Genomic DNA, 23,596 nt, shown 5'->3' on the forward strand with positions numbered 1-23,596 from the left:
ATATTTTAAAACTTACTTTAATTAACAGCATAATTAAGGGTCAAAAAGACAACCTAGCGATATTTTCATAACATATTTTGATTTAGCATGAAAAATACTCCTTATGATATGGGTTTCAAGAAAATTTATTTTTCTGAGAAAAATACAAAAAATTGCAGGGCATTTTTTAGTTCAAAAAACTTTTTGTTTCAAAAGTGAAACTTAACATATTGAAGCACTCTCTACATGAAATAATCATGGAAAATATATCATAATGCTCCAAGATACTGATATATTCTCAGTAAAGACAATGCTAATTATAAATATTTTAAAATTGGCTTCAATTAACATCTTAACGGTCATAAAGACAACCTAATGATATTTTAATGATATATTTAGATTAAGCATGAAAACTACTCCTTATAATGTGGGTTTAAAGAAAATTTAATTTTCTGAGAAAAATACAAAATTTTGCAGGTTTTTTTTAGCTCAAAAAAATTTTTGTTTCAAAATAGAAACATAACATATTGAAACACTTCTATATTTGAAATAATCATAGAAAATATATCATGATGCTCCAAGATACTCATACATTCTCAGTAAAGGTGATGCAAATAATGAAATTATATTTTAAGTTTGACTTTGTTGAAAAGCTTAATTAATATCTATAAAGATGACCTAATGATATTTTAATGCGATATTTTCATTCAGGATGAAAAATACTTCTTATACTCTAGGTATAAAGGAAATGCATTTTTCCTAGAAAAATGCAAAAACTTGCAAAGTATATTTTCGCAAAAAAATTTTTTTTTTTTCAAAACTGAAATTAAACATATTCAAGCATTTCTATACTTGAAATAATCATGGAAAATATATCATAATAGTATAAGATTCTCATACATTCTCAGTAAAGACAATGCTAAATGCTGGGATCCAGCCAAGTACATGGTAATGGGGGTTATAGTTTAGCAAGTATTACATGGTAGTATGGAGATGGGGTCCGACTGGGTACATGGAAGTGTGGGATTGGGGTCTAGCTGACTACAAGGATGTGTGGGGGTTAGGCTCCAGGTGAATACATGGAAGTGTGGGGCTGGTGTCCAGGTAACTACATGGAAGTGTGGGGCTGGATTCCAGGTGATTATATGAAAGTGTGAGACTGGGGTCTTGGTGACTGCATTCGAGTGGGCAACTGGGGTCCAACCAAGTTCACTGAGGAGTAAAGCTTGGTTCTCCTTGAAGCAGAGTATGAGGCTGTGTTATACACCACTGCATAAAAACAACCCTTAGCTTTATCTAAGCATAAAAAGTAGGTACGGTATATACAATCACAGTTCAGTTGGGAAGTCAGTCACTTACTAGTCCAAGCCTCGTCACAATCTTCACAGTTCCCCTTAAGGTTAATCACTGAGTGAATTGCTGTCTTTTGACTGCAGTGCTTGCTACATGTACTTTGGTACAAACTATAAAACTTACTGATTTATATCAGGGCTCATCCTATATGTATCTTACCCCTTGAGGAAAATGTGCAATTCTGCCAACTCTACCTCTTCACAACAATGAAGTAAACAACAGGCAAGGAACATGAAATTACCAAACTGGTGCCTATAACCCACAAGCGGGTGAATGATCAGTTGTGGGAATAGCACTGTGTCATCCTAAAACATTTATTGATCCATCAATGCAGTAGCTAAATACAGTTTTTACTGAAACTTTACCATTACTTAACGATAAGCAAATCGAATAACATCAAACTCTATATCTTGTGTTTATAGCATATCACTTCTCTGTAACTGTTATTTCAATAGTTGCTGCCTACATTTAGATTTGGATTGAGTCTTCCATTTAAGAACAGCTTTTTCTGTTTCTAATTCAGAAAAAGAAAAAAAATCAAGGCACTCAATTTCTAAGGCTTCTGTCCTTGATGGTGACTTTTTTTTTTGTCTGTTTTGTACTCTAGTGTTTCAATATACTGCTGTAGGGGATTACACTTTCTTCACATGGGATTGATCTGAGGACAGGACTAAATCACAGTCCAGTTCTACCTTTGACACACTTTATCTTAGTTGCTGCAAGGACAAAACCCCTATGGGCCCTCATTTTCTGCTCAGTAGAAGCTGCTCCATGGTTTAGCCACCAGTGTGGCTGAGTATACATGTGCTATGGCTTAGACCTCTTTGATCAGTTGACGCTGTCCATCAAATGATTGATAGATTGACTGGCTAAATTTATTCATGAACCCTAGTATATTATGACAGGTAAACACATGTGCAATACAGCACAATAAGGTACATAGTAGCTTCTCCAGGATGTCAAATAGACCTTTGCTGCTTATCTGTCTTTGAAGTTCTGTCTCAATTTATCCACTACCTGAAAAGGTAATTATGGATTAAAGTCGTATTAACTCTTGACAACCTTCCCAGATGTGTTCTGCTTCTTACATCCCCATTTGCTATACCTCCTCCCGGCTACTCCTGCACCACCTTTACTAACTCCATTTCCTCGTCTGGCAGTCAGTAGTTACAACTGATGCAAGTTATCATATTTCCTGGCATGTAGCCCACGGTCTCATAATCTACAGACCAGGAATGTACCCAGCATTTGGTCAAGGAGAGTCAGGGAAATCGTGAACAAACATGAGGGGAAAGAAACACATGATCTCATCGTTGAACATTTGACGAAATCACAGATATCTACTGTTGTAATGTGATTTCCAAAGGACTATGACTAAACCAGTGAAAATGAATAGTATGAATTGAGGCCGAGGGAGACACGTTGCGCATCTCTCGCTTCTTCCCTTGGAGGCCAAGGTTGCTGCCATGGCAACAGGACGCTCTGGAAGGCTCTGGCCTGACGGAAGTTCCTTCTATCGCAGATTAAACTTCGCATTTACCAGTCTGAAGTATATGAGTGCGTTGATTGAGAGCAAATCTACTCAGAATAGGACTCACAAGTTTCCCCATAGTGTCCTCGGTGGCCCTAATCGACCCAGGAACTTTAGAACACCTGCTGTATGACCTACGCCGCTGCTGGGTAAGAACAGTAAACAAACCCAGTAGCCAAGACTGCAGGTAAAAAACCTTTTATCATCTCAATAAGACTTGGCTTACCAGGATATGACCCACTTTAGGGACACCATGCACTAGGTCGACGCCGGGAATATTTCCAGGTATCTCGACAAATCAAGGATTTGAAAATCCAACCCAAGATGATTTGAGGACAAATAGGAATGATAATTTGGGCTGTCGTCTCCTGGGCTTATTAACAAATCAACAACACTATTTAAGATTTCTTCAGTGTGTTTGCCTTAGGGTAAGTTAGTTTGGCTGTAACAATGTGTATCTGGTGAATGTGTGTTATGACTCCATATTGCCATGATGTAACTGCAAGGCTAACAGGAATTAGTGCAATTTAGTTGTCTGGTCGAGAGCAAAATTTGGTAATTGAGTAATTCATAAAAAAAGAAACTTCAACACTGCATGGTTTTTGAAATGGATGAGATACGAAAAAATCATATGAATGACATGGCTGCACCTCAGATATTGACATACACAAAGGGAAGAGTATGTTGAACTTCATTAAGCAGGAAGAACGTATGGAGCAGAAATGCTGAATAATGGTAATAATCAGGATGGGGCGAGATCAGTAATGATTATGAATGAATAAATGCATATAATGTGGATGTTGTAAGTGTTAAGAAAAAATAATTACCTTTGCCAAAAAATGTTTCCCTTTTTTTTTTACAGTTTGTTACCATCCTCTAATAAACAGTTCAGATGGTGTACACTTTGTTATTCTGATACGTTACATCAGAGCTTGGTGTTTTGTCATACCAGGCATAAATGAAAACACACGAACTTGCCCTAACCCACCTTATAGGAGTAATAATTAGTTTAATTTAGCATCATTATATATGGCCATAAGTGCACAGAATAGATATTTGGTGACTCAAAACAATGCAGTTCATTTGTAGGTGTGGAAATGATCTTAAAGAACTCCAAATACAAGTCTTGCATTCTTAGAAAGTAGGCTTAGCTTTGAGGCAGTTGGGTTGAAATATGTAAAGATGATTTAAAAGAAATGTATTGTAACATAGCCGGACTTAACCAAATATAACATACCACAGTCTAGACCTAAGTCAGTGTAGGAGAAATATAACAAAGGATAACATAGCAACAACCTAACTTTGGAGATACACAAATAACTGGATAAAGTTACACCTAACATAGTTTAACAGTAAAGTAAACTAAAGTAACTTAGACTTAACCAAGCAGTAACTGAACATACTAATAAAAACTGACCACACTTTGGAGAATGTAATGGCCACTCTTTGTTGAACTTTTTGTTGATTTCAGCATTCATTCCAACTCTTAGTGTCTTAAACCTCTTAGCATCACAATGCTAGTTATATACACCAGTACTTCAGATCAAAAGCTATATCATTTGACATCAAAGGAGGGCCACTTTTTGGAAAGTTTTGAAAAGATGATGTTCAGGACTTTTAATATTATGAATATCATTGACTCAAATCTAGTTAACAATTCTTAGTTTGATTGCAGAAAATGTGACCCCCTGTAACTCAGTGATATGCATGCTGGATTTAGGCTATTTTTCATAATAGTTATATTTTATGTAATATTTGCATTTCAATTTTTCTTCTGTTTAGTGTTTACCGTTACCATCCTTGAAGTATGCATGGGTTTGAATCCTGGGTGGGGTAGTCAGGCTGCAGTTCCCTCAGCTGTTCGTCCTTCCTTTAGTATTGGTCAGTGGACTTGGTGTAGGCCAGAATATATTATTATTATTTTTATTATTATTATACTTAGTTGCTGTCTCCCGCATTAGTGAGGTAGCACGAGGAAACATATGAAAGAATGGCCCAACCCACCCGCATACACATATACATGCATAAATGCCTGCACATGCACATATACATACCTATACATTTCAATGTATACATTCATATACATACACAGACATATACATGTATACACATGTACCTATCCATACTTGCTGCCTTCATACATTCCCATCACCACTCAGTCACACATGAAATGGCACCCCTGTCCCCCCACGCACGCGTGAGGTAGCGCTAGGAAAAGACAAGAAAGGCCACATTTGTTCACATTCAGTCTCTAGCTGTCATGTGTAATGCACCGAAACCACAGCTCTCTTTCCACATCCAGGCCCCATAAAACTTTCCATGGTTGACCCCATATGCTTCACATGCCCTGGTTCAATCCACTATTTCACGTGTGGCGGGGTGGCGACAGGAATGGATGAAGGTAGCAAGTATGAATATGTACATGTGTATATATGTATATGTCTGTGTATGTATATGTTGAAATGTATAGGTATGTGTATGTACGTGTGTGGGCGTTTATGTATATACACGTGTGTGTGGGTGGGTTGGACATTAAGAGATTGTTTTGACTTACTGGTGTTGTCATGGCTTAAATAAATAAATAAGGTATTACAATACACATCTTGTATATATTTGTAGATATTGCTTTGAAGACAAGGATAAAAGATGGTTTCCCCACCTCCTTTGCATTTTTATTTTTTCATATGAACAAATGCAGGTATTTTTGTTGGATCCAGTAGCTGTTTCTTGTTTCAGTTTTGTTTTGGCTGTTTATTTAATGTTTGGCTAGACTTCAAGTTTAAGTTTGCTATCTGTAATGAGTATTCAAGCATCACTGTATTCTTACAGTCCTAACCACTTTGAGCAAACAATGCTATTCCCAATTATTCGATAATTGCATTCAATAGAATTATGCAGTCATTCCCAATTTATAGGAATAGATAAAATTTGTACATTACTTCAAAATAGCAAATAGGTTTGAATGTGGCATTTAGGATTAGGAGAGCGGAGATAAATTTCAAACTTTCCAAATGCAACCTTATTGGTATGGTATTATTTATAGACAAGTTTGGCAGGGAGAATATTCTTAGTCAAGGATCTCAGATGAAAAATTTCGAGAGAAAGAAATAATAGGTGCTGGTCCAGTGATGTAGGTTGGTGGTCTGACTTCTAGGTGCGCTCCAGGTCGTTTAATTTTTATGATTAACATCATCTCAGGTGAGGTTGAATTCTGATCTGCTGTAAAGAGTTACAAGTATGAGTATTGTAAATCCAAGACGAAGTGAGATGTACTGGTTATCTACCCATGAACAGGATGTTGTTCAAAATACTTCGCTTTGTTCTGTCCTTTAGTTAGTAAATTTTGTTCACTAAGGAATGTTAATAATTGCAACGATAAAGCTAGGTTATTTAGTTTCTTTGTTGGAATGGATAGATGCCTTTTGAGGTCCAAGTTTAACAAAATCCACATGCTGTTATTATCTGAAGTGTGTTATCTTCAGATTAATGCCATGAGACATATTAGGAGTATGACCAGGAAGTGGGTGAATCATAGGTGGGGAAGGTCATCCGAAATTTGGGTTATTTTGAATTTGATGTCGGATCATTGATCATCGGAAATGATTGAATGTAAATCTTTGTACAGATGTTCCAAAACTTTCCTTTTGTTACAAAAGACGTGGGATTTGATAGGATTAAGTGCCTTTCTGAGGATTAGGAAATAATTAGAGGACAAGTATGGTGGTCTCATGGAAGGTGGTTTAAGAAGAGTAAGGGGAGATGTGTGATTTGAAAAGTGTGTAAAGACAAGGGAAGAGGTTTTAGAGAATGTTTGGTATTCACAATGGAGAGCTAAAGGGGGAAAGATTGTAGGGTATGTTACAAGGCTTGTGGATAGTATATACGTAAGGTACTTAATCTGCAAGGGTGATAAGTGGGTAAAAAGTATTTTAACGACAGTCGACCTGAAGCATGAAGAGTTAATAATTAAGTCGTTGCAAGGAATTGTAATTGATTGGAAAATAGGTATACTTTGTTTTAATATTTTGTTTGAAAGATGGAACATGGAAGTTTCTTGTTTTATAATAAACTGTGCATAGGCATGGATGTGGTATGGACTGGCCTTTACTCCACATAGATGCATGGACTGACGAAGATAGTAACAATCTGGACTTGAGTGATTATTGGGCTGAAATATGCGCACCATGGGGTTTGAGGTTAATTATTCAAAGTTGTGTTCATGTTATTTATTATATATCGTTCAGGCTAGACCATCTCCAAGAAAAGTTTGCTATCTGTAAGTGGAGATGTGCAGCATCATTTTTATTCAGTTGTAGTAACAAAAAGTTTTGAGTAAAAAAGGTAGAATTATTATGAAAATTGCAAAATTCAATAGAATTTATGCAGTATTTTCAAGTTGTAGGAGTAGGATAAATTTTTTTCATCTGACCTCAAATTTAGCAAATAGGTTTGAAACAGTGGCATTAGGATATTAAGAGGCTGGAGATCAACATTTCAAACTTTTCCCAAAAATGACCAACCTTATTGGTCATGGTACTTATTTTTTATAATGACCAACATGGCATGGGCAGATATTCCTCAGTCAAGGCATCTCAGATGACAAAAAATTACAGAGAAAAAAAAATTAATCAGGGTAGCTGGCCAGTTCTCGAGCTGGTCTGACCTTCTAGGGTGGCACAATCCAGGTCGCTTCAACTACTTTCATGATATTAACATCATCTCCAAACATGTTCAGGTATAATTCTTGTCCTGCTAGCTAATCATTTACATGGATTAGGAATATAACCATCCCCATGAACAAACCCTATGAATGCTACTGGTTATTCATACCCAAATAGAAGAGATACTGTATCAGAAATACTTCTGTTTTGTCTTCTGTTCCCTTTAGTTAAGATAATTTTCATTGCCACTCAAGGAATGTTTTTCATATGCCAACCGAAAACCTAATTTTTCTTATCAGTTTCTTTTTTGGAATGGTATGAGATGCCTTTATGAAGTCCAAGAACACACAATCCACCTATGCCTCTGTTTTATCTTCTATGAGTGTTATCTTCCAGATGTTAATGACTCCTGAGACATAATTAGGATCTAGACAGGACTTGTAGAATTTATAATTCATTCTCGTCAAGAATTATGTTGTATATTTCTAACATCTATTGATCGTTCTATTGCTCATGATATGATTTGTATGTAAAATCTTGTTCTAGATGTCATAAAACCTTTCCTTTTGTACAAATAAAGAGGGAATTCTGATCATAGGAATAAAGATGAACCTTTCTGCAGATAGATTAACAAAAGAAGCCAAACAGTATGGTGGTCCTTCATGTGAAGCGTGGTGATGAAAGCCATTTTTTGTTGGAAACGTCAGTACAAGCACAAGTGGAAGAAGTTGTTAAGAGAGTTGTGATGATTCACAATGGTAGGCTAAAGGTGCAACGGATCTGTAGTGGTATGTACCAAGGCCTTGTTTGTAGCTCACTTTATTACTTAAGAGTTTACTTACACCACTCAAGGAGTGACCCTAAGTGGGTAGTGATAGTCTTAACCACAGTCTTAACTGCAGTGTGAAGATCTACAATAAATTAAGTTTTAGATAACTTTGTACTTTACTTGAAAATAGTATGTATCTTTTGTTTTTAAATTATTTTGTTATTCAGTACATAAGATGGAAACCTACTGTTGTTTAGATTCTTTTTATATAACCTGGCTGCACATAACAGAAATGGAGTTGTTAGCTGAACATGGACCTTTACTCCCACATGAGATGCATGGACTTACCGAAGATCAAGTGCAAGATCTGAAACTGGAAGATGAATGGGCTGAAATATGCATAGCCACTGGTGGCTTTAAGAGTAATAAGTAAGTCTTTTGTTTTCATCTTTTAACAGTAGTCTCTGAGTGAACTCATAAGGTCTCATCCAGCATTATCCATTTTTTTCTTTGATCTTTGGCACCTTTACAATCACAAAATGTTAACCTGACTGAAAGCCATCTGGTATTCATGTAAAGTTGTGATTATTCTTTTTCCTGTTCCTAGACCATTTTCTTCAAACTTACTGAGTTACATTTTCTGTATTCAAGATAGCACAAAGGATACATGCCTGGTTACCATTTTAATCAAAGGAGTTGTATCATGTCATAGGAGCCCTCACAATTTCAACAAACTGCATTGTTAACATTTCCCAGCAACTGTCTACAGTGGGGCAGCTGGTCATTACCTTTAAAAGTAAAAGAAATATCATTACTCTATACTTTGGATTAATTTGCTTGAATTTTTGTTGTATTATAAAATTTCTGTGCTCAGTCATGCATGGTTAGTTGTTATGATTATGATTTTTTCCCTAGAGATCCATGCGGAAGAAGAAATGGGTGCCAGCCATTAAAAAAGATGCAGGAGGTAATACATAAGACAGTTTCAGAAGCCAGAGGGATTATATCAAAGGTAAATATAAAAAGATATGCAGTTTACTATTTGTTGGATGGTCATATATTACCTCTAAACCCATGTCTAGCATGCTAGATAGGGACATCTGCCAAGTACTTTGTATTTTTTTGTATTTTTTCACTTTGTACACAAAATTGAATAGTATTTGAAACGACATTTTCATCTGCACATATGCTGTTACAATGTCCTCTGTAAATACAGACAGCAATTTTTGGCATTTTTGTACAGATAATGAATTTGTGTTTAAGGACATTAAAGCCTGTAAATAAGTAATTACTGTTTACTCTTTTAGAAGATACTTTGATTGTTCAGTTTGTATTCATTGCATATTTCTTGGCTTTAGGGAGCATTATGAAATATTCTTTATGATTATTTTGAGTATAGAATCATTTCATTATGTCATATTTCACTTTAAAAAAAAATATTTTGGGCGAGAAAATTCCTTGAAGTATGACTTGCAATCTTTTGGTGTTTTGGGGAGGGTAATAGATTTGCTTGAAAAGCTTATTACAAGGACCGATTTTCATGCTTAATTCGAATCTGGTGTTGAAATATATGTTGTAGGGACATTAAGGCCTGTAAATTAGTGATTAGTGGTTACTCCTTTGGAAGATTCTGTGATATAATTTGGTTTATATTTATTGGTTTCGGTGCATTATTACATGACAGCTAGAGACTGAGTGTGAACGAATGGGGCCTTTGTTGTCTTCCTAGCACTACCTCGTGCACATGAGGGGGAGAGGGTTGTTATTTCATGTGTGGCAGGGTGGCGATGGGAATGAATAAAGGCAGACAGTATAAGTTATGTACATGTGTATATATGTATATGTCTGTGTGTGTATATATATGTATACGTTGAGATGTATAGGTATGCATATTTGCATGTGTGGACGTGTATGTATATACATGTGTATGTGGATGGGTTGGGCCATTCTTTTGTCTGTTTCCTTGCGCTACCTCACTAACGCGGGAGACCGACAAAGCAAAATAAAATATAAATAGATAATTTATTGGGTGTACGTTAGCTTGGGGAAGCAATGTGAGATATCTTCCATGATTATTTCAAGTATAGAATTGTTCCATTGTTATATTGTAATTAAAAGAAATTAAATAATTCCAGAAATTTTTGATGATTTTTTATAAGAAAAGATTTTCCTGAAAAGATCAATTTAAGAACTATTTATCATACTGAATTCAAATCTGGATTTGAAATATATTTTCTTTCTTTTTCTTTCAAACTATTCGACCATTTCCCGCGTTAGCAAGGTAGCGTTAAGAACAGAGAACTGGGCCTTTAAGGGAATATCCTCACCTGGCCCCCTTCTCTATTCCTTCTTTTGGAAAATTAAAAAAAAATAATGAGAGGGGAGGATTTCCAGGGGAAATTCAGGCCTGTAAGTGAGTAATTAGTGGCTAATCTTTTAGAAGATTCTGTGGTTGTTCGGTTCATATTTACTGAGTATCTGTCATCTTAGGGAAGCATTGTGAGATTTTTTCTATGATTATTTCAAGTATAGAAGCCAATAGCGTTATATCATCAGTGAGTTAGTTGTTTGCTGATGATACAGCGCTAGTGGCTGATTCAGGTGAGAAACTTCAGAAATTGGTGACTGAGTTTGGTAAAGTGTGTGAGAGAAGAAAGTTGAGAGCAAAATTGAATAAGAGCAAGGTTCATTAGGTTCAGTAGGGTTGAGGGACAAGTTAATTGGGGGGTAAGTTTGAATGGAGAAAAACTGTTGGAAGTTAAGTGTTTTAGATATCTAGGAGTGGACTTAACAGCAGATGGAACCATGGAAGCAGAAGTGAGTCACAGGGTGGGGGAGGGGGCAAAGGTTCTGGGAGCGTTGAAAAATGTGTGGAAGGTAAGAACGTTATCTTGGAGAGCAAAAATGGATATGTTTGAAGGAATAGTGGTTCCAACAATGTTATATGGTTACGAGGCATGAACTATAGATAGGGTTGTGCAGAGAAGGGTGGATGTGTTGGAAATGAAATGTTTGAGGACAATAAGTGGTGTGAGGTGGTTTGATCGAGTAAGTAATGAAAGGATAAGAGAGATGTGTGGTAATAAAAAGAGTGTGGCTGAGAGAGCAGAAGAGGGTGTGTTGAAATGGTTTGGACACATGGAGAGAATGAGTGAGGAAAGATTGACAAAGAGGATATATGTGTCAGAGGTGGAGGGAAGAAGAAGTGAGAGACCAAATTGGAGATGTAAGGATGGAGTGAAAAAGATTTTGAGCGATCGGTGCCTGAACATAGAGGTGGGTAAAAGACATGCAAGGAATAGAGTGAATTAGAATGTGGTATACCAGGGTCGACATGCTATCGATGGATTGAACCAGGGCAAGTGAAGTGTCAAGGGTAAACCATGGAAAGGTCTGTGGGACCTAGATGTGGAAAGGAAGCTGTGGCTTTGGTGCATTACACATGACAGGTAGTGACTGAGTGTGAATGAATATGGCCTTTTTTTTTGTCTTTTCCTGGCACTCCCTTGCTAGGGGGGGTATGCTATATCATGTGTGGTGGGGTGACGACGGGAATGGTTGAAGGCAGCAAGTATGAATATATACATGTGTGTATATGTATATGTCTGTGTTTGTATATGTTATGTATACATTGAAATGTATATGTATGTATATATGCGCGTATGGGCGTTTATGTTTATACATGTGTACATGGGTGGGTTGGGCCATTCTTCGTCTATTTCCTTGTACTGCCTCTATGATGCGGGAGATGGCGATTAAGTATAATAAGATAATAATGAGAACTATTTCAGTATGTCATTTTTCAATTTCAAAGCAAAAAGATTTTTAGGCTAAAAAATTCCCTGCAATTTTTGGTATTTTTGTAAGGGTGATAGATTTGCTTGAAAAGCTCAGTATTAGTAGTATTTTTAATGCTGAATTTCAATCTGGGGTTGTAGCATATATTAGGGGACACTAAGGCTTGTAAATAATGGTTGCTGTTTTGGAGGATTGTGTGATTATTCGGCTTGTATTTATTGGGTATGTGTCGGCATTGGGAAGCATCATGAGATATTTTCTGTGATTAATTGAAGTATATAATCATTCCTTTATGTCATATTTCATCTTACAAACAAAAAAGTTTTTTGGCTTAAAAATTCCCTGTACAATAACCTGCAATTTTTATTTTATTTTTATAAACGTAATAGATTTGCTTGTAAAGCTCTGTATCAGTAGTATTTTTCATTCTGAATGTGAAGTTTTGAGTAGCATTTTTTTTCCACAGTCAATCATGTCTTTATGTACTTGTAACTAAATAATTTTAGTTTTGAGTAGCATTTTTTTTCCACAGTCAATCATGTCTTTATGTACTTGTAACCAAATAATTTACTTTGTAAATTTTCAGGAACAGGTGAAGAGCAATATTTGCCTAACAGAGCAGCACGTTTGTGATGCACTTGATATTTTACGAGGAGCCATTATGATTGTCTACCCCATGAATCTTCCTCCTCATGACCCCATCAGAGAGGAGCTGGAGAACCGGGAGTCTTTAAGTGGAACACAGGACCAAAAATGGGTAAGTATGAAATTAAGTCTTTTACATAATCTGCTTTTCAGTTTAGTTTTATTCCCCTCATTCATTAATTGGAGGGGTATTGTCATGGCATTTTCTGTCTGTGTGTCATCTGCTTTGTATCACTTGGGCTATAAATAGGGTTGTGTGGAGGAGGGTGGATGTGTTGTAAATTAAATGTTTGAGGACTATATGTGGTGTGAGGTAGTTTGATCGAGTAAGTAATGAAAGGGTGAGAGAGATGTGTGGTAATAAAAAGAGCGTGGTTGAGAGAGCAGAAGAAGGTGTGTTGAAATGGTTTGGACACATGGAGAGAATGAGTGAGGAATGATTGACAAAGAGGATATATGTGTCAGGGGTGGAGGGAACAAGGAGAAACAGGAGACCAAATTGGAGGTGGAAGGATGGAGTGATTGGGACCTGAACATACAGAAGGGTGAAAGGCATGCAAGGAATAGAGTGAATTGGAACTTGTGGTATACTGGGGTTGATGTGCTGTCAGTGGATTGAACCAGGGCATGTGAAGCATCTGGGGTAAACCATGGAAAGGTCTGTGGGGCCTAGATGTGGAAATGGTAGTAAATGGCTTATTGGAACTAGGTAGATAGAGTAATTGTATTGAGAAATCAGTTAATTTTGATAATTCCCTTTTCAGGTATTGGAGGCACCTATGACACAGTTGTGGTTTGCTGGCAAAGAAATGCAGAATGGAAAGAAATTGCTTGATTACGTGGGAAGAAATGAAAAATCGAAGGTAAAAGTCACTTGGTATTAATTGGAATTAGATGATGTATAGTTGCCAATTAAGTAATTTCATTTAGCTGAAAAAGCTTGACATTTGTGATATGGTCTTGAACTTCCTAGAAATGTATCCTCTTTGGGTGAGTATTACTTAGTGTGATATTATGACTCTTCTGCTTAGGGTTGGATCAACAGCAGCTTGCAAGCTGCATGCAGCTCTACCATTTAAAGTGTGGCTCTTGAAATTTAAAAAGGGAGTAGGCTAGGGATGGAGGAGCCAACCAGTACCAAATCAATGATGCAACGACTTTCTCCTATATTTATCTTGTAAGGGATTTCTTGTCTGTCGAATGTTATAATCATGGTTCCTGTATTAACTATTTTGCCATCTGCTTTCCATGATACTCTCTTTTCGCTGACAGTATTTAGATGTAGGTCTTTAAGGCTTTCCTCATCTTCATTTTGTTGCAGCTAGAGAAACAGGTCTCACTATAATTAAGGTATCTGGTAGAGATGACCTTTTGGAGGTATCCTGACAACCGTCATACTAGAGTTGAATCTCTTGCTTGTTTGTTGGTTTTAACTTTGCTTATAACACTTTCCATACTTTTTTGTTTTACATTCTTTCTTGTCTCCTAAGTTTGCTTCCTTGATATCTTAGTACAGTTTTGAAGTGATATCAGTCTATCCATTTCTCTGTATCTCTGATTCCTGTTCTCACCTAGAACTCCCTCATAGAGTGGCCATGCCAATAGTCTCCATAACTAGTGAACTCTATGTTCACTTAGCCTTTAGTGCCTCACACTTAATAGGCCATTGACAGGGGCAACTGAAGGAGCAGTGTTTGCAGAGGCTCCTACCCTATGTTCTTACCTACTACTTCTGCCTTATGTTTCTACCTCATGCTCTTGCCTAAATGTTCCTACCTTCTACTTATATTTACTGCTCTCATTTTGCCAAAAGGCAGGGCTAGTGCATAATGATCACCACAGGAAAATCTAGTCAAGAAGAATGAGCTGTATGATATAAGTGTTGCCAAGTGGTATGTATGACAAGGAGAGGTTTTATATTTGTGGACAGAATGCCAGTAGTCCATGTGTGGGTGAGGCAGAAAGAAAAGACAGCCACTTGGGTCAGAGGAGCGCAGCTTGACAACCACCGAGGTACTGGCACACTATGCAGCCATCATTAACCCTCCCAGTACCCCGGCAGGTGGCACTGATAATATACCTCTGTAGTCTTTGGCTGCCTGCCAACTACCACCTATTGAAAATGATATATATATTGGCAAATTGTACACTCGGAAGTCTCTGTTACTTCTTTAAATGTGTCAGTATTCTCTTATATGCCAGTGTATTTCATTACCACTCTTAACCAAATATCTTAACACATCCCTCTGCTGATTCCTTATTATGAAAAGTAATATAGCTATTGCTTAACATTTTGAAAATTTCAGAATGAATTATTTTTTTCATAATGTAGTATCTCAACAGTTTCAGCTTTAATCAAAATTGCTGAAATATACAGTTCTCTCAGGTGGCATGAAAACTATGACTGCCTTGAAATAAGCTCCATTGATGAGGGAGATCTAGATTCTGATTTTCTTTTCATCCAGAGTTAAAGTTTTGACATGAGGAATTTTTTTCATTCATGGACAGTACAAAAGGGAAAAATATTTGCCATTACTGCATGAAATCCTCCCAAGCATTGGATGCAAAACATTGATAACAGACGTGATAGATTATCTTCTATCTTTCATATTCTTTAACGATACATGTCAGATCATTATGGCAACAACCAAACACAATTACATTCACAGTCACTTGATGAAGAATTTGTTGGTTTTATCTTAATCATGAATGAAGGTAAAATGTTAACACTTACAATAAAACCTAAAATCATGAGTGATCAACATATAGATTCTTATCCTTATTACACTTTACCAAGAATTCTTCCAACTTATAAAGTTATTCTACTGTCATTCTCTACTTCTAAGTCAATGATTACACAGCTGCAGAGAAATTTACACATACATCCTGACTCACAAATGCTAATTCTGAGCTGCATTTTATGTGATGTCAGAGTTTTCTAACTTTCGAAGTATTAAGTTTTTCAAATGATGATCATAGATCCATTCAACTTTTGTGGTAAAGCACACTTGACACCTCAATGTGGTCACACGAACAGTATGTAGGTAAGTATTAATTGGTAGGCTAGTACTGACCAGGGAGGTATATATTACTGGCACTACCCACCTGGGTATTGCAAGGTTATTGATGGCTGCTTAGTGAGCCAGCATTTCAGTGGTCGTCAAGTGGCACTTTTCTGAGACAGGTAGCTGTCTTTCTTTTTCTGTCTCACCCATACATGGACTGTTGGCATTCTGTCCACAAACATTCAATCTCTCCTTGTCTCGCATAGCTCTTGACAACACTTAAACTCATTCTTCTAATTCTAGATTTTCTTGCCGTGAGTGATATGTTCTGTCCCTGCCTTTTGGCAAAATGGTAGAAGCAATAGGTAGGATTAGTAGGTTTGAACATTAGAAGAGCAATAGGTAGAAGTAGGTAGGAATATTTAAGTGTGAGCTCTAAGTAGTAGTTGATTTGAACATTAGGCATGAGCCTTTGGAAATAATGCACTAAAGTTGCCCTCTGCTAGTGGCCTGTTAAGGGTGAGATACTGAAAGGCTAAGACGTAGCACTAGAGTTCACCAGTTATGGAGACTCTTTTGCCATGGCAACCCCTTTGAGGGAGTTTCCAAAGGAAACAGGCATCAGAGATATAGATATAACAGTGTGTACATGATACAATGAATGCCTTGATTTGAATGTTGCAGGTGATAATAAAAGTTCAACGGCGGGGTCAGGGGGCTCCAAGCAGAGAACCAGTACTGACAGAGGAGCAAAAAAAGACTCTAATGGCTCAAGAGTTTAAGAGAAGAGAAGAGTTAAAGGTGAGAATATTATCACAAGTATTGTAATTTTCCTCATTTTTTATTTAAATCCTTTTATTAATAGCCATTCCTTTTCATGACTTACATGTTATTTTCATGAAAGTAAATTCCTTGTGTGCAGATCTCACAGCTGTCAGCATAATTTCTCTCTAGTACCCATTTAGCATTCGTGCTAGTAATGATTGTTTAGGCACTGTCATAATATTTAGTAGTTTTGCTTGCTTTAGGTAGTATTATTACCAGCCATGCAAACTGACCATTATGTGTTATTCATGCTGTCCATTGCTTGCAAGGAGTTCAACTAGTAACAGTGAAGTTAGTTAGAGGGGGTAACTTGTGATGGGTTCTAGATGAGTTGCAGAATCCATGCTTGATCTTTTTATTCTAAGAGGTACAAAGTTTAGAGATGGGGCTGTGTAAGTGTAAAGGTCCTTCCTTTTATTATTTACAAATCATTTACAAGAAATAATCCATCTCGCTTGGTGAATTTAAACAGTTGCACTGTTCTTGCATACATATTGCCTAACAGTGTTAGTTCATGTTCCTGGTCAATCCGTTTTTACTTTCCATATTTTTTCTAACAATTTCCCATACTGTATTCCTATATCAGGAGTTCACACCTCTAATCCCTTTCACTGCATAATTGATTTTCACAAGGGCCCTGAAGTGTCAATAATTCACCGAAAAATAAGAAATGATTAATTTGACATTTTCTATTCCTTTTCCAATGATTATGTATGACTCCAACATCTCTTTCTAAGAAAATGGTCTGGTGTTATTCAGGATGTCCTTTCAGAGGCTACTGTAGTCCAAAGGCTGCTATCCTTCCAGTAGAAGGGAAATGTGGACTCCTTTGGTGTGAGAAGTCTTTGATGAGACTGTACTCCCAGGTCACTTTTCATTAACAGTGTAACCTCATGCAGGTGGAGTTCAGTAACAACCTTGTTCAAAATCAAAAGGAAATATAGTTTTTGCTGAGAGTGAAATTCTTTGAAATCAATAATGATTAGAGAAAAATCATAATTTACATAAGAATGCAAAAATATGTCAAGATTTGTTTTCCCAGTAGTGCATAAATTGCTCAAGTAAGTCAGTAAACTGCTAAAATATAAAGAGATATACTTGAATACCATCATGCATCATATACAGGTACACCACCAATTTCCCGGCACTCTTGGTTCCAAAGCCTTGCCATATTAACCATTTTGCCGGGCCAACCATGGTCATGTAATAATAATTTATCAACATACCTCTAACCCACTAATTATACATCTCTCATGTGTCTAAAGTATACCAAGGACCCCTAGAAATTTAAATTAAACAAATACTAAGTGTAAATTGAATAAATAAATGAAATACATTATACACCTGCTCAGGACTGAGGTGCTCGTCTGCTACAAGTTTCGCAAATTCATCCACATAGTCAGCAGCTCCTTCTTGGTTTGCAGACCGCTTTTCTTCACATTCTTTATTCATGGAAATCCCATTAAGCTTATTGAATCTTTGAATCCATGTTGTAATTTAAGTTCTTTATGGAATAACTTAGCCTGGTCCATTATCATGCAACCTGACAAGTCCACTCCATCACTTCGACGCTGTCGAAACCATTCCATCATCACTCGATCATGCTAAGTACTCTTACCATATTTCATAGTTTTTCTAATCGTCATTTGCTTCTTGGAATCGCAGTCTGCATAGAATTTCAATAATTTCTCCCATTGCTTCTTTGTATCATAAACAGTTGATGAAACAATACTGTAGATGTCACACAGCTTACGCACCAAAACACCACAGTCCATTTTTTTCAACAGTTCTTCTTTATCTTGGATTGATATGGACTGATGTTTACGTTTGACACCACAACTGACACTCTCATATGTCTTAGATGCCATAGCTAGGGTTAAATTTAAGCAAAATAAGCTATGTTGTATGGTTGTGGGGCGTGGGCTATGGATAGAGTTGTGCACAGGAGGGTGGATGTGCTGGAAATGAGATGTTTGGGGACAGTGTGTGGTGTGAGGTGGTTTGATCGAGTAAGTAATGTAAGGGTAAGAGAGATGTGTGGAAATAAGAAGAGCGTGGTTGAGAGAGCAGAAGAGGGTGTTTTGAAATGGTTTGGGCACATGGAGAGAATGAGTGGGGAGAGATTGACCGAGGGGATATATGTGTCGGAGGTGGAGGGAACGAGGAGAAGTGGGAGACCAAATTGGAGGTGGAAAGATGGAGTGAAAAAGATTTTGTGTGATCGGGGCCTGAACATGCAGGAGGGTGAAAGGAGGGCAAGGAATAGAGTGAATTGGATCGATGTGGTATACCGGGGTTGACGTGCTGTCAGTGGATTGAATCAGGGCATGTGAAGCGTCTGGGGTAATCCATGGAAAGTTGTGTGGGGCCTGGATGTGGAAAGGGAGCTGTGGTGCACACATGAGGGGGGGAGGGGGATGGTATTCCATGTGTGGCGAGGTGGCGATGGGAATGAATAAAGGCAGACAGTGTGAATTGTGTGCATGGGTATATATGTATGTGTCTGTGTGTGTATATATATGTGTACATTGAGATGTATAGGTATGTATATTTGCGTGTGTGGACATGTATGTATATACATTGTGTATGGGGGTGGGTTGGGCCATTTCTTTCGTCTGTTTCCTTGCGCTACCTTGCAAACGCGGGAGACAGCGACAAAGCAAAATAAATATAAGCTATTTTTGATAAGTTTATCTTAGGAGTCATAGGAGCCAAGTCAGGATTTTCCCTCAAGACTCAATTATCTTTTCCCAATTTATACAGATTATGTTTATCAGTTTCATATGTATGTAAATCACTTTACTTATGAGAGGATGTTAAAGGCAGTGTAATGAAAAAAAATATTTTCAGAATGTACATACCCAACAATAATTAAAATTTTAAATTTTCCTCACAGCATCTGCAGGAAGATGATGATGATTCATACCTAAATTCTCCTTGGGCAGACAACCACCATCTTCATCGAGCTTTCCAAGGACTTAATACAATTACTTGGAAGCCACACTGATAAGGAGTTACCAAGATCATGCAAGAAATTTGTTTGATATTACCGTAAAACATTGATGAGACAAAAAAGAAACTCAACTTTTGTCCAAAGATGCATAGAGTATGGAGTTCAGCACTTGAGCTTAAAAGAGGATATATACAACCTTGGTTCTTTCCAAACTCACCTATGCTTCCCGTCCATGACTCAGCAGGATTAATCAGAAAGATGCAGTAAGGGCACGAGGTCATCATGCATGGTCCTTTTTGCATCATTATAAGAGGCAATAAAAACACTTGTCTCAACTCTTGCCGTCCTTCATCTGGACATCCATCAGTATTATGGGAAGCTGCTGTGCCATTCCAGCCATGAGATCATTTGTTCTCAAGTTCCATTTTGGCACCACATACTAGTGTGTATGTGGTGCCAAAATGGAGGTTGTACAGACTGCTATAAGAATAGCCTCATCGCACCATTGAGAATATCAAATTCCTTTTTTTTTTAGTGTAAAGATTTTAACTTCCCTCCTTTCCCACATTACTGTCCCACTGACTTTATTTTGTACATTTTATTGTATTTTCAGCCTTTGTATGCATTTTAACTATTATCAAACTTGGCACACACAGTTTGCCTTGTAATATGCTTTTGTTTGGCAGTCTAAACCAATGTGGTTGAATGGTGGCCCTTCTCGCAGGCAAAGGCTGAATTTTTACTTTGACAAGGAGAGATTTTATGTTTGTGAACAGATTTCACATGTGGGTGAGGCAGAAAGATAAGACAGCTGCCTGGGTCAGAGAAGGGCAACTTTACAGTCACTGAAGTTCCGGCTTACCATGCAGCTGTCATTATCCCTGCTAAAAGAACAGCCCCATCCCAAATTTTGAGAATATCACAAATTACAAAGTTTGGATTCAACTTCCCCCTCCCTTTATTTTGTATATTCTAATGTGCTACTGCTGGAAATGTATTACAACTCATTTTCTGTTTTAAGTCCAATTTGTATGTATTAATTCATTTACTGACCTCAGCCCACATGCAGTTGGAAGAGTTCATTATCTTGATATAAACAGCTATATTTGATCTCATGCCTAAGCTGAGCATTGATAATTGTCCTTTCATTAGAGCAGCAAATCACAGGCTGTAAGTGGCAGTAGATTTAGCATAAAAAATCTCGCCATTACTACAATGTTCCAGTGACTTTACTAGGAGTCTGAGGAACAGTGAAGTGGGCCTTAACCTTTTGCATAACTTTATTAGTTTCTAAGAGAGTCCATATTTTAGAAATTTAGTTGTGATCAGGCTTAGGTTTCATTAACAGACCATCCTAAGGTATGTAGGACCATCTCCAGTATGTCTTAAATTGAAATATGACAAAATTTGTGATCTGAATGATAAGTAGGTTTGCCAGATGTTGATATTGCTTTTGTATTTCTGAATAAACGACTGTGTCATTATTTCGGAAAGGGAGGTTGGGTAGTTTCTCGATAAATACATTTGCAGAGAAGTTCACACTTAAGCTACATGCACTTATGGACAACTCTCCAAATTAAACTCAGGCCATTATCAAGAGTTTTGAATGCAGCATGTGCTAAACATTAAATTTCATGGCTAACATGTACACATTAAAATTGCAGGGCAAAATAGACATAATTAGTCTGAAGACTGCAGCACAAAGCTTTTTTCCAAAAATGTGCAATGTTGTCTGAAGACACTGGGTACACACAAATGCTTGTCATTTAAAAAATGCGAGGAAATGAAGCACAAGGAAGGGATTAATTTTCTTATAAATTCAAATCCAATACATTTGAGACTAAAATATCTAATCTTGTTCCCATTTTAAAAATTATATACAAGAAATTTATGAAATCCTTATTTTCATAATTGCATTGAAAAACTCTTATATGCCTATCATGAGATTTACAAAAAAACCTAACCTATGTAATTGCATTGATCAACTCTGTGCATATGCATGATACAGTCGTGTATATATTTCTCTGCTATATTTATAAAAATATACATTTATGATCGCATGCAAGGCACAGAAGAAAAGAAAATCTTTCACAGTCAAGAGGAAGAGGTCTTTCACACAATTTCTGGGGATGTACACTTATAATCAGTGTAAGGGAAACAGTTTCTAAGGATATACATAAGCAGAAAAATAAAAAAAATAAAAATTGAATACCACAATGCAAGTTATGCAGACCTGGCACCTGGGCATTTCTTTTACCCCTAAGGTAAATAAGACACTTCACAGACAGTCAATTTGCTACTCTTTTGAGAGTAAATTCACTTGAAGAACTTCTTTGTTGGGTCTGCAGCATAGTCAACTAGTAACTGACATGGTGTGAATGGTTCTCCATATGCCGCCTCATATTCCCTCATTTTGGAAACTAGTTTGTCAGCTCCATAGGTGTCAGTGAAGCGGAAAGGTCCACCGCTGAATGGAGGGAAACCCAAGCCAAATACAGCACCAATATCTCCCTCAAGCTGTTGGAATAAAAAAACCTACATTATCAAGCACTCCTCCAAACATAACTATACCAATACCATAAACCTTAGAGATAGGGTGGAGGAGGATAAAAACAGCACCATTCCCACACTGACAGTTCCTAACAAGAACTGGGTAATTTTAGACCAAGGACTGATCATCCACTCTCCAAAATAAAGTTTTCAATTCTCACAGTCTGAGAGTGAGTGATGTCTTTAGTAATCCTTCCACTAACACAAATAATTTGTGGCTACACAAACATCCGGGACATACATCTCCTGGAACAAGATTTCCAGGCCACCATTGTTTTAAACTGTACATCAAGTGTAGCATTTATATACATGTATTCATAAACATTAACACCACCATGGCAACACAAAGGTAGATAAATTCTTATTACTGATCATACTTATTCAAGCATTTTGTTCTTTTTTTTTTTCCGCACTACTCACCACTTCCTGCGTTAGCAGGGTAGCATCAAGAACAGAGGCCTGGGCCTTTGAGGGAATATCCTCACCTGGCCCCCTTCTCTGTTCCTTCTGTTGGAAAAAAAAAAAAAAAACAAGAGGGGAGGATTTCCAGCCCCCTTACTCCCTTCCCTTTTAGTCGCCTTCTACGACACGCAGGGAATACGTTTCATGCCTTGAAACATTCAGAAATGGAATCATACACTTTAACAGTCCACCATGGCAAACAAAAGTAGATCAATGATCTGTTTTATAATTCTTTATACTGCAGCATTCAATTTTGTAAGATTATAATGTATTCTTTAAAGGTTTTTAAATGTTTTTTTTATAAATATATATCAATAAGATTTTTCAGTGTTTCCCTTGCATATACATCGGAAGCCAGGTCTTCCAGTGGCTACGGTTTAAGGGACAAAAATCATTAAATTACCTTCAACAGACCTGTATTGTGATGGTTATAAATTTAGAAATGAACTACAGTATCCATATTGAATTTTGAGGGTATTCTCTCTCTCATTACATACTGGGCTCAAAAGGCACAACAGGAAAAATGCAAGTGCTGCTAAACTTTATGCCTCTAAAGACTTGAGGACTAAAATCTAGGCCAACTGGCACCAAGTTTTTCAATCATATATTTTTTTTTATTTATTTTGCTTTGTCGGTCTCCCACGTTAGCGAGGTAGCAAAAGGAAACAGACAAAAGAATGTCCCAACCTACCCACATACACATGTATATACATACACGCCCACACACGCAAATATACATACCTATACATCTCAACGTATACATATATATACACACACAGACATATACATATATACACATGTACATAATTCATAGTCTGCCTTTATTCGTTCCCATTGCCAGCCCTCCACACATGAAATAACAGTTGCAATTCACTCCATTCCATGCACACCTTTTACTCTTGCATGTTTGAGCCCAATCACTGAAAACCATTTGAACGCCATCCATCCATCTCCAATTGGGTCTGTACTCGGGCTGGGGTAGGAATCCATGAGAATTTGCTCCTGCTGTTGACATTAAGCAGACAAAATGTAAACTTCTCCAGCAGAATTACTCTCATAACCTAC

General features: G+C 37.1%; 2 protein-coding genes across 7 annotated transcripts in view; one reads left to right on the forward strand and one right to left on the reverse strand.

Moving 5' to 3' along the window:
- The first annotated feature begins 2,779 nt into the window (after positions 1-2,779).
- On the forward strand, positions 2,780-22,854 carry LOC139749592 (cilia- and flagella-associated protein 298). 6 transcript variants are annotated; one of them, XM_071663679.1, is made up of 8 exons: positions 2,780-3,050; positions 8,147-8,312; positions 8,584-8,722; positions 9,209-9,305; positions 12,678-12,848; positions 13,501-13,599; positions 16,426-16,542; positions 19,463-22,854. In XM_071663679.1, exons 2-8 carry the CDS (start codon positions 8,174-8,176, stop codon positions 19,571-19,573), a joined length of 873 nt encoding a protein of 290 aa, XP_071519780.1. In that variant the 5' UTR covers positions 2,780-3,050; positions 8,147-8,173; the 3' UTR covers positions 19,574-22,854. The 6 variants fall into 6 exon arrangements, with proteins under 6 accessions (XP_071519780.1, XP_071519782.1, XP_071519784.1 ...); XM_071663681.1 differs by having other exon boundaries at positions 2,817-3,012; positions 19,463-21,561; XM_071663683.1 differs by having other exon boundaries at positions 2,912-3,050; positions 8,151-8,312; positions 19,463-19,714.
- The window catches only part of LOC139749591 (trifunctional enzyme subunit alpha, mitochondrial-like), a 28,477-nt gene continuing 26,197 nt past the window's right edge, over positions 21,317-23,596 (reverse strand). Inside the window, exon 8 of the mRNA XM_071663678.1 lies at positions 21,317-22,036. Within this exon, the coding sequence (XP_071519779.1) occupies positions 21,836-22,036 (201 nt within the window). The 3' untranslated portion in view covers positions 21,317-21,835. The remainder of the gene's footprint in view (positions 22,037-23,596) is intronic.

Source organism: Panulirus ornatus, chromosome 7, assembly GCF_036320965.1.
Source record: "Panulirus ornatus isolate Po-2019 chromosome 7, ASM3632096v1, whole genome shotgun sequence".
Taxonomy (NCBI): Eukaryota; Metazoa; Arthropoda; class Malacostraca; order Decapoda; family Palinuridae; genus Panulirus; species Panulirus ornatus.

Excerpts from the sequence above, each read along its gene's own strand:
- LOC139749592 (XM_071663679.1), top strand. The coding sequence starts at position 8,174 with ATGGTGGTCCTTCATGTGAAGCGTGGTGATGAAAGCCATTTTTTGTTG. Across the intron at positions 8,313-8,583 it reads GGTGCAACGGATCTGTAGTG|AAATGGAGTTGTTAGCTGAA; the intron begins GTATGTACCAAG and ends TGCACATAACAG. Across the intron at positions 12,849-13,500 it reads GAACACAGGACCAAAAATGG|GTATTGGAGGCACCTATGAC; the intron begins GTAAGTATGAAA and ends TTCCCTTTTCAG.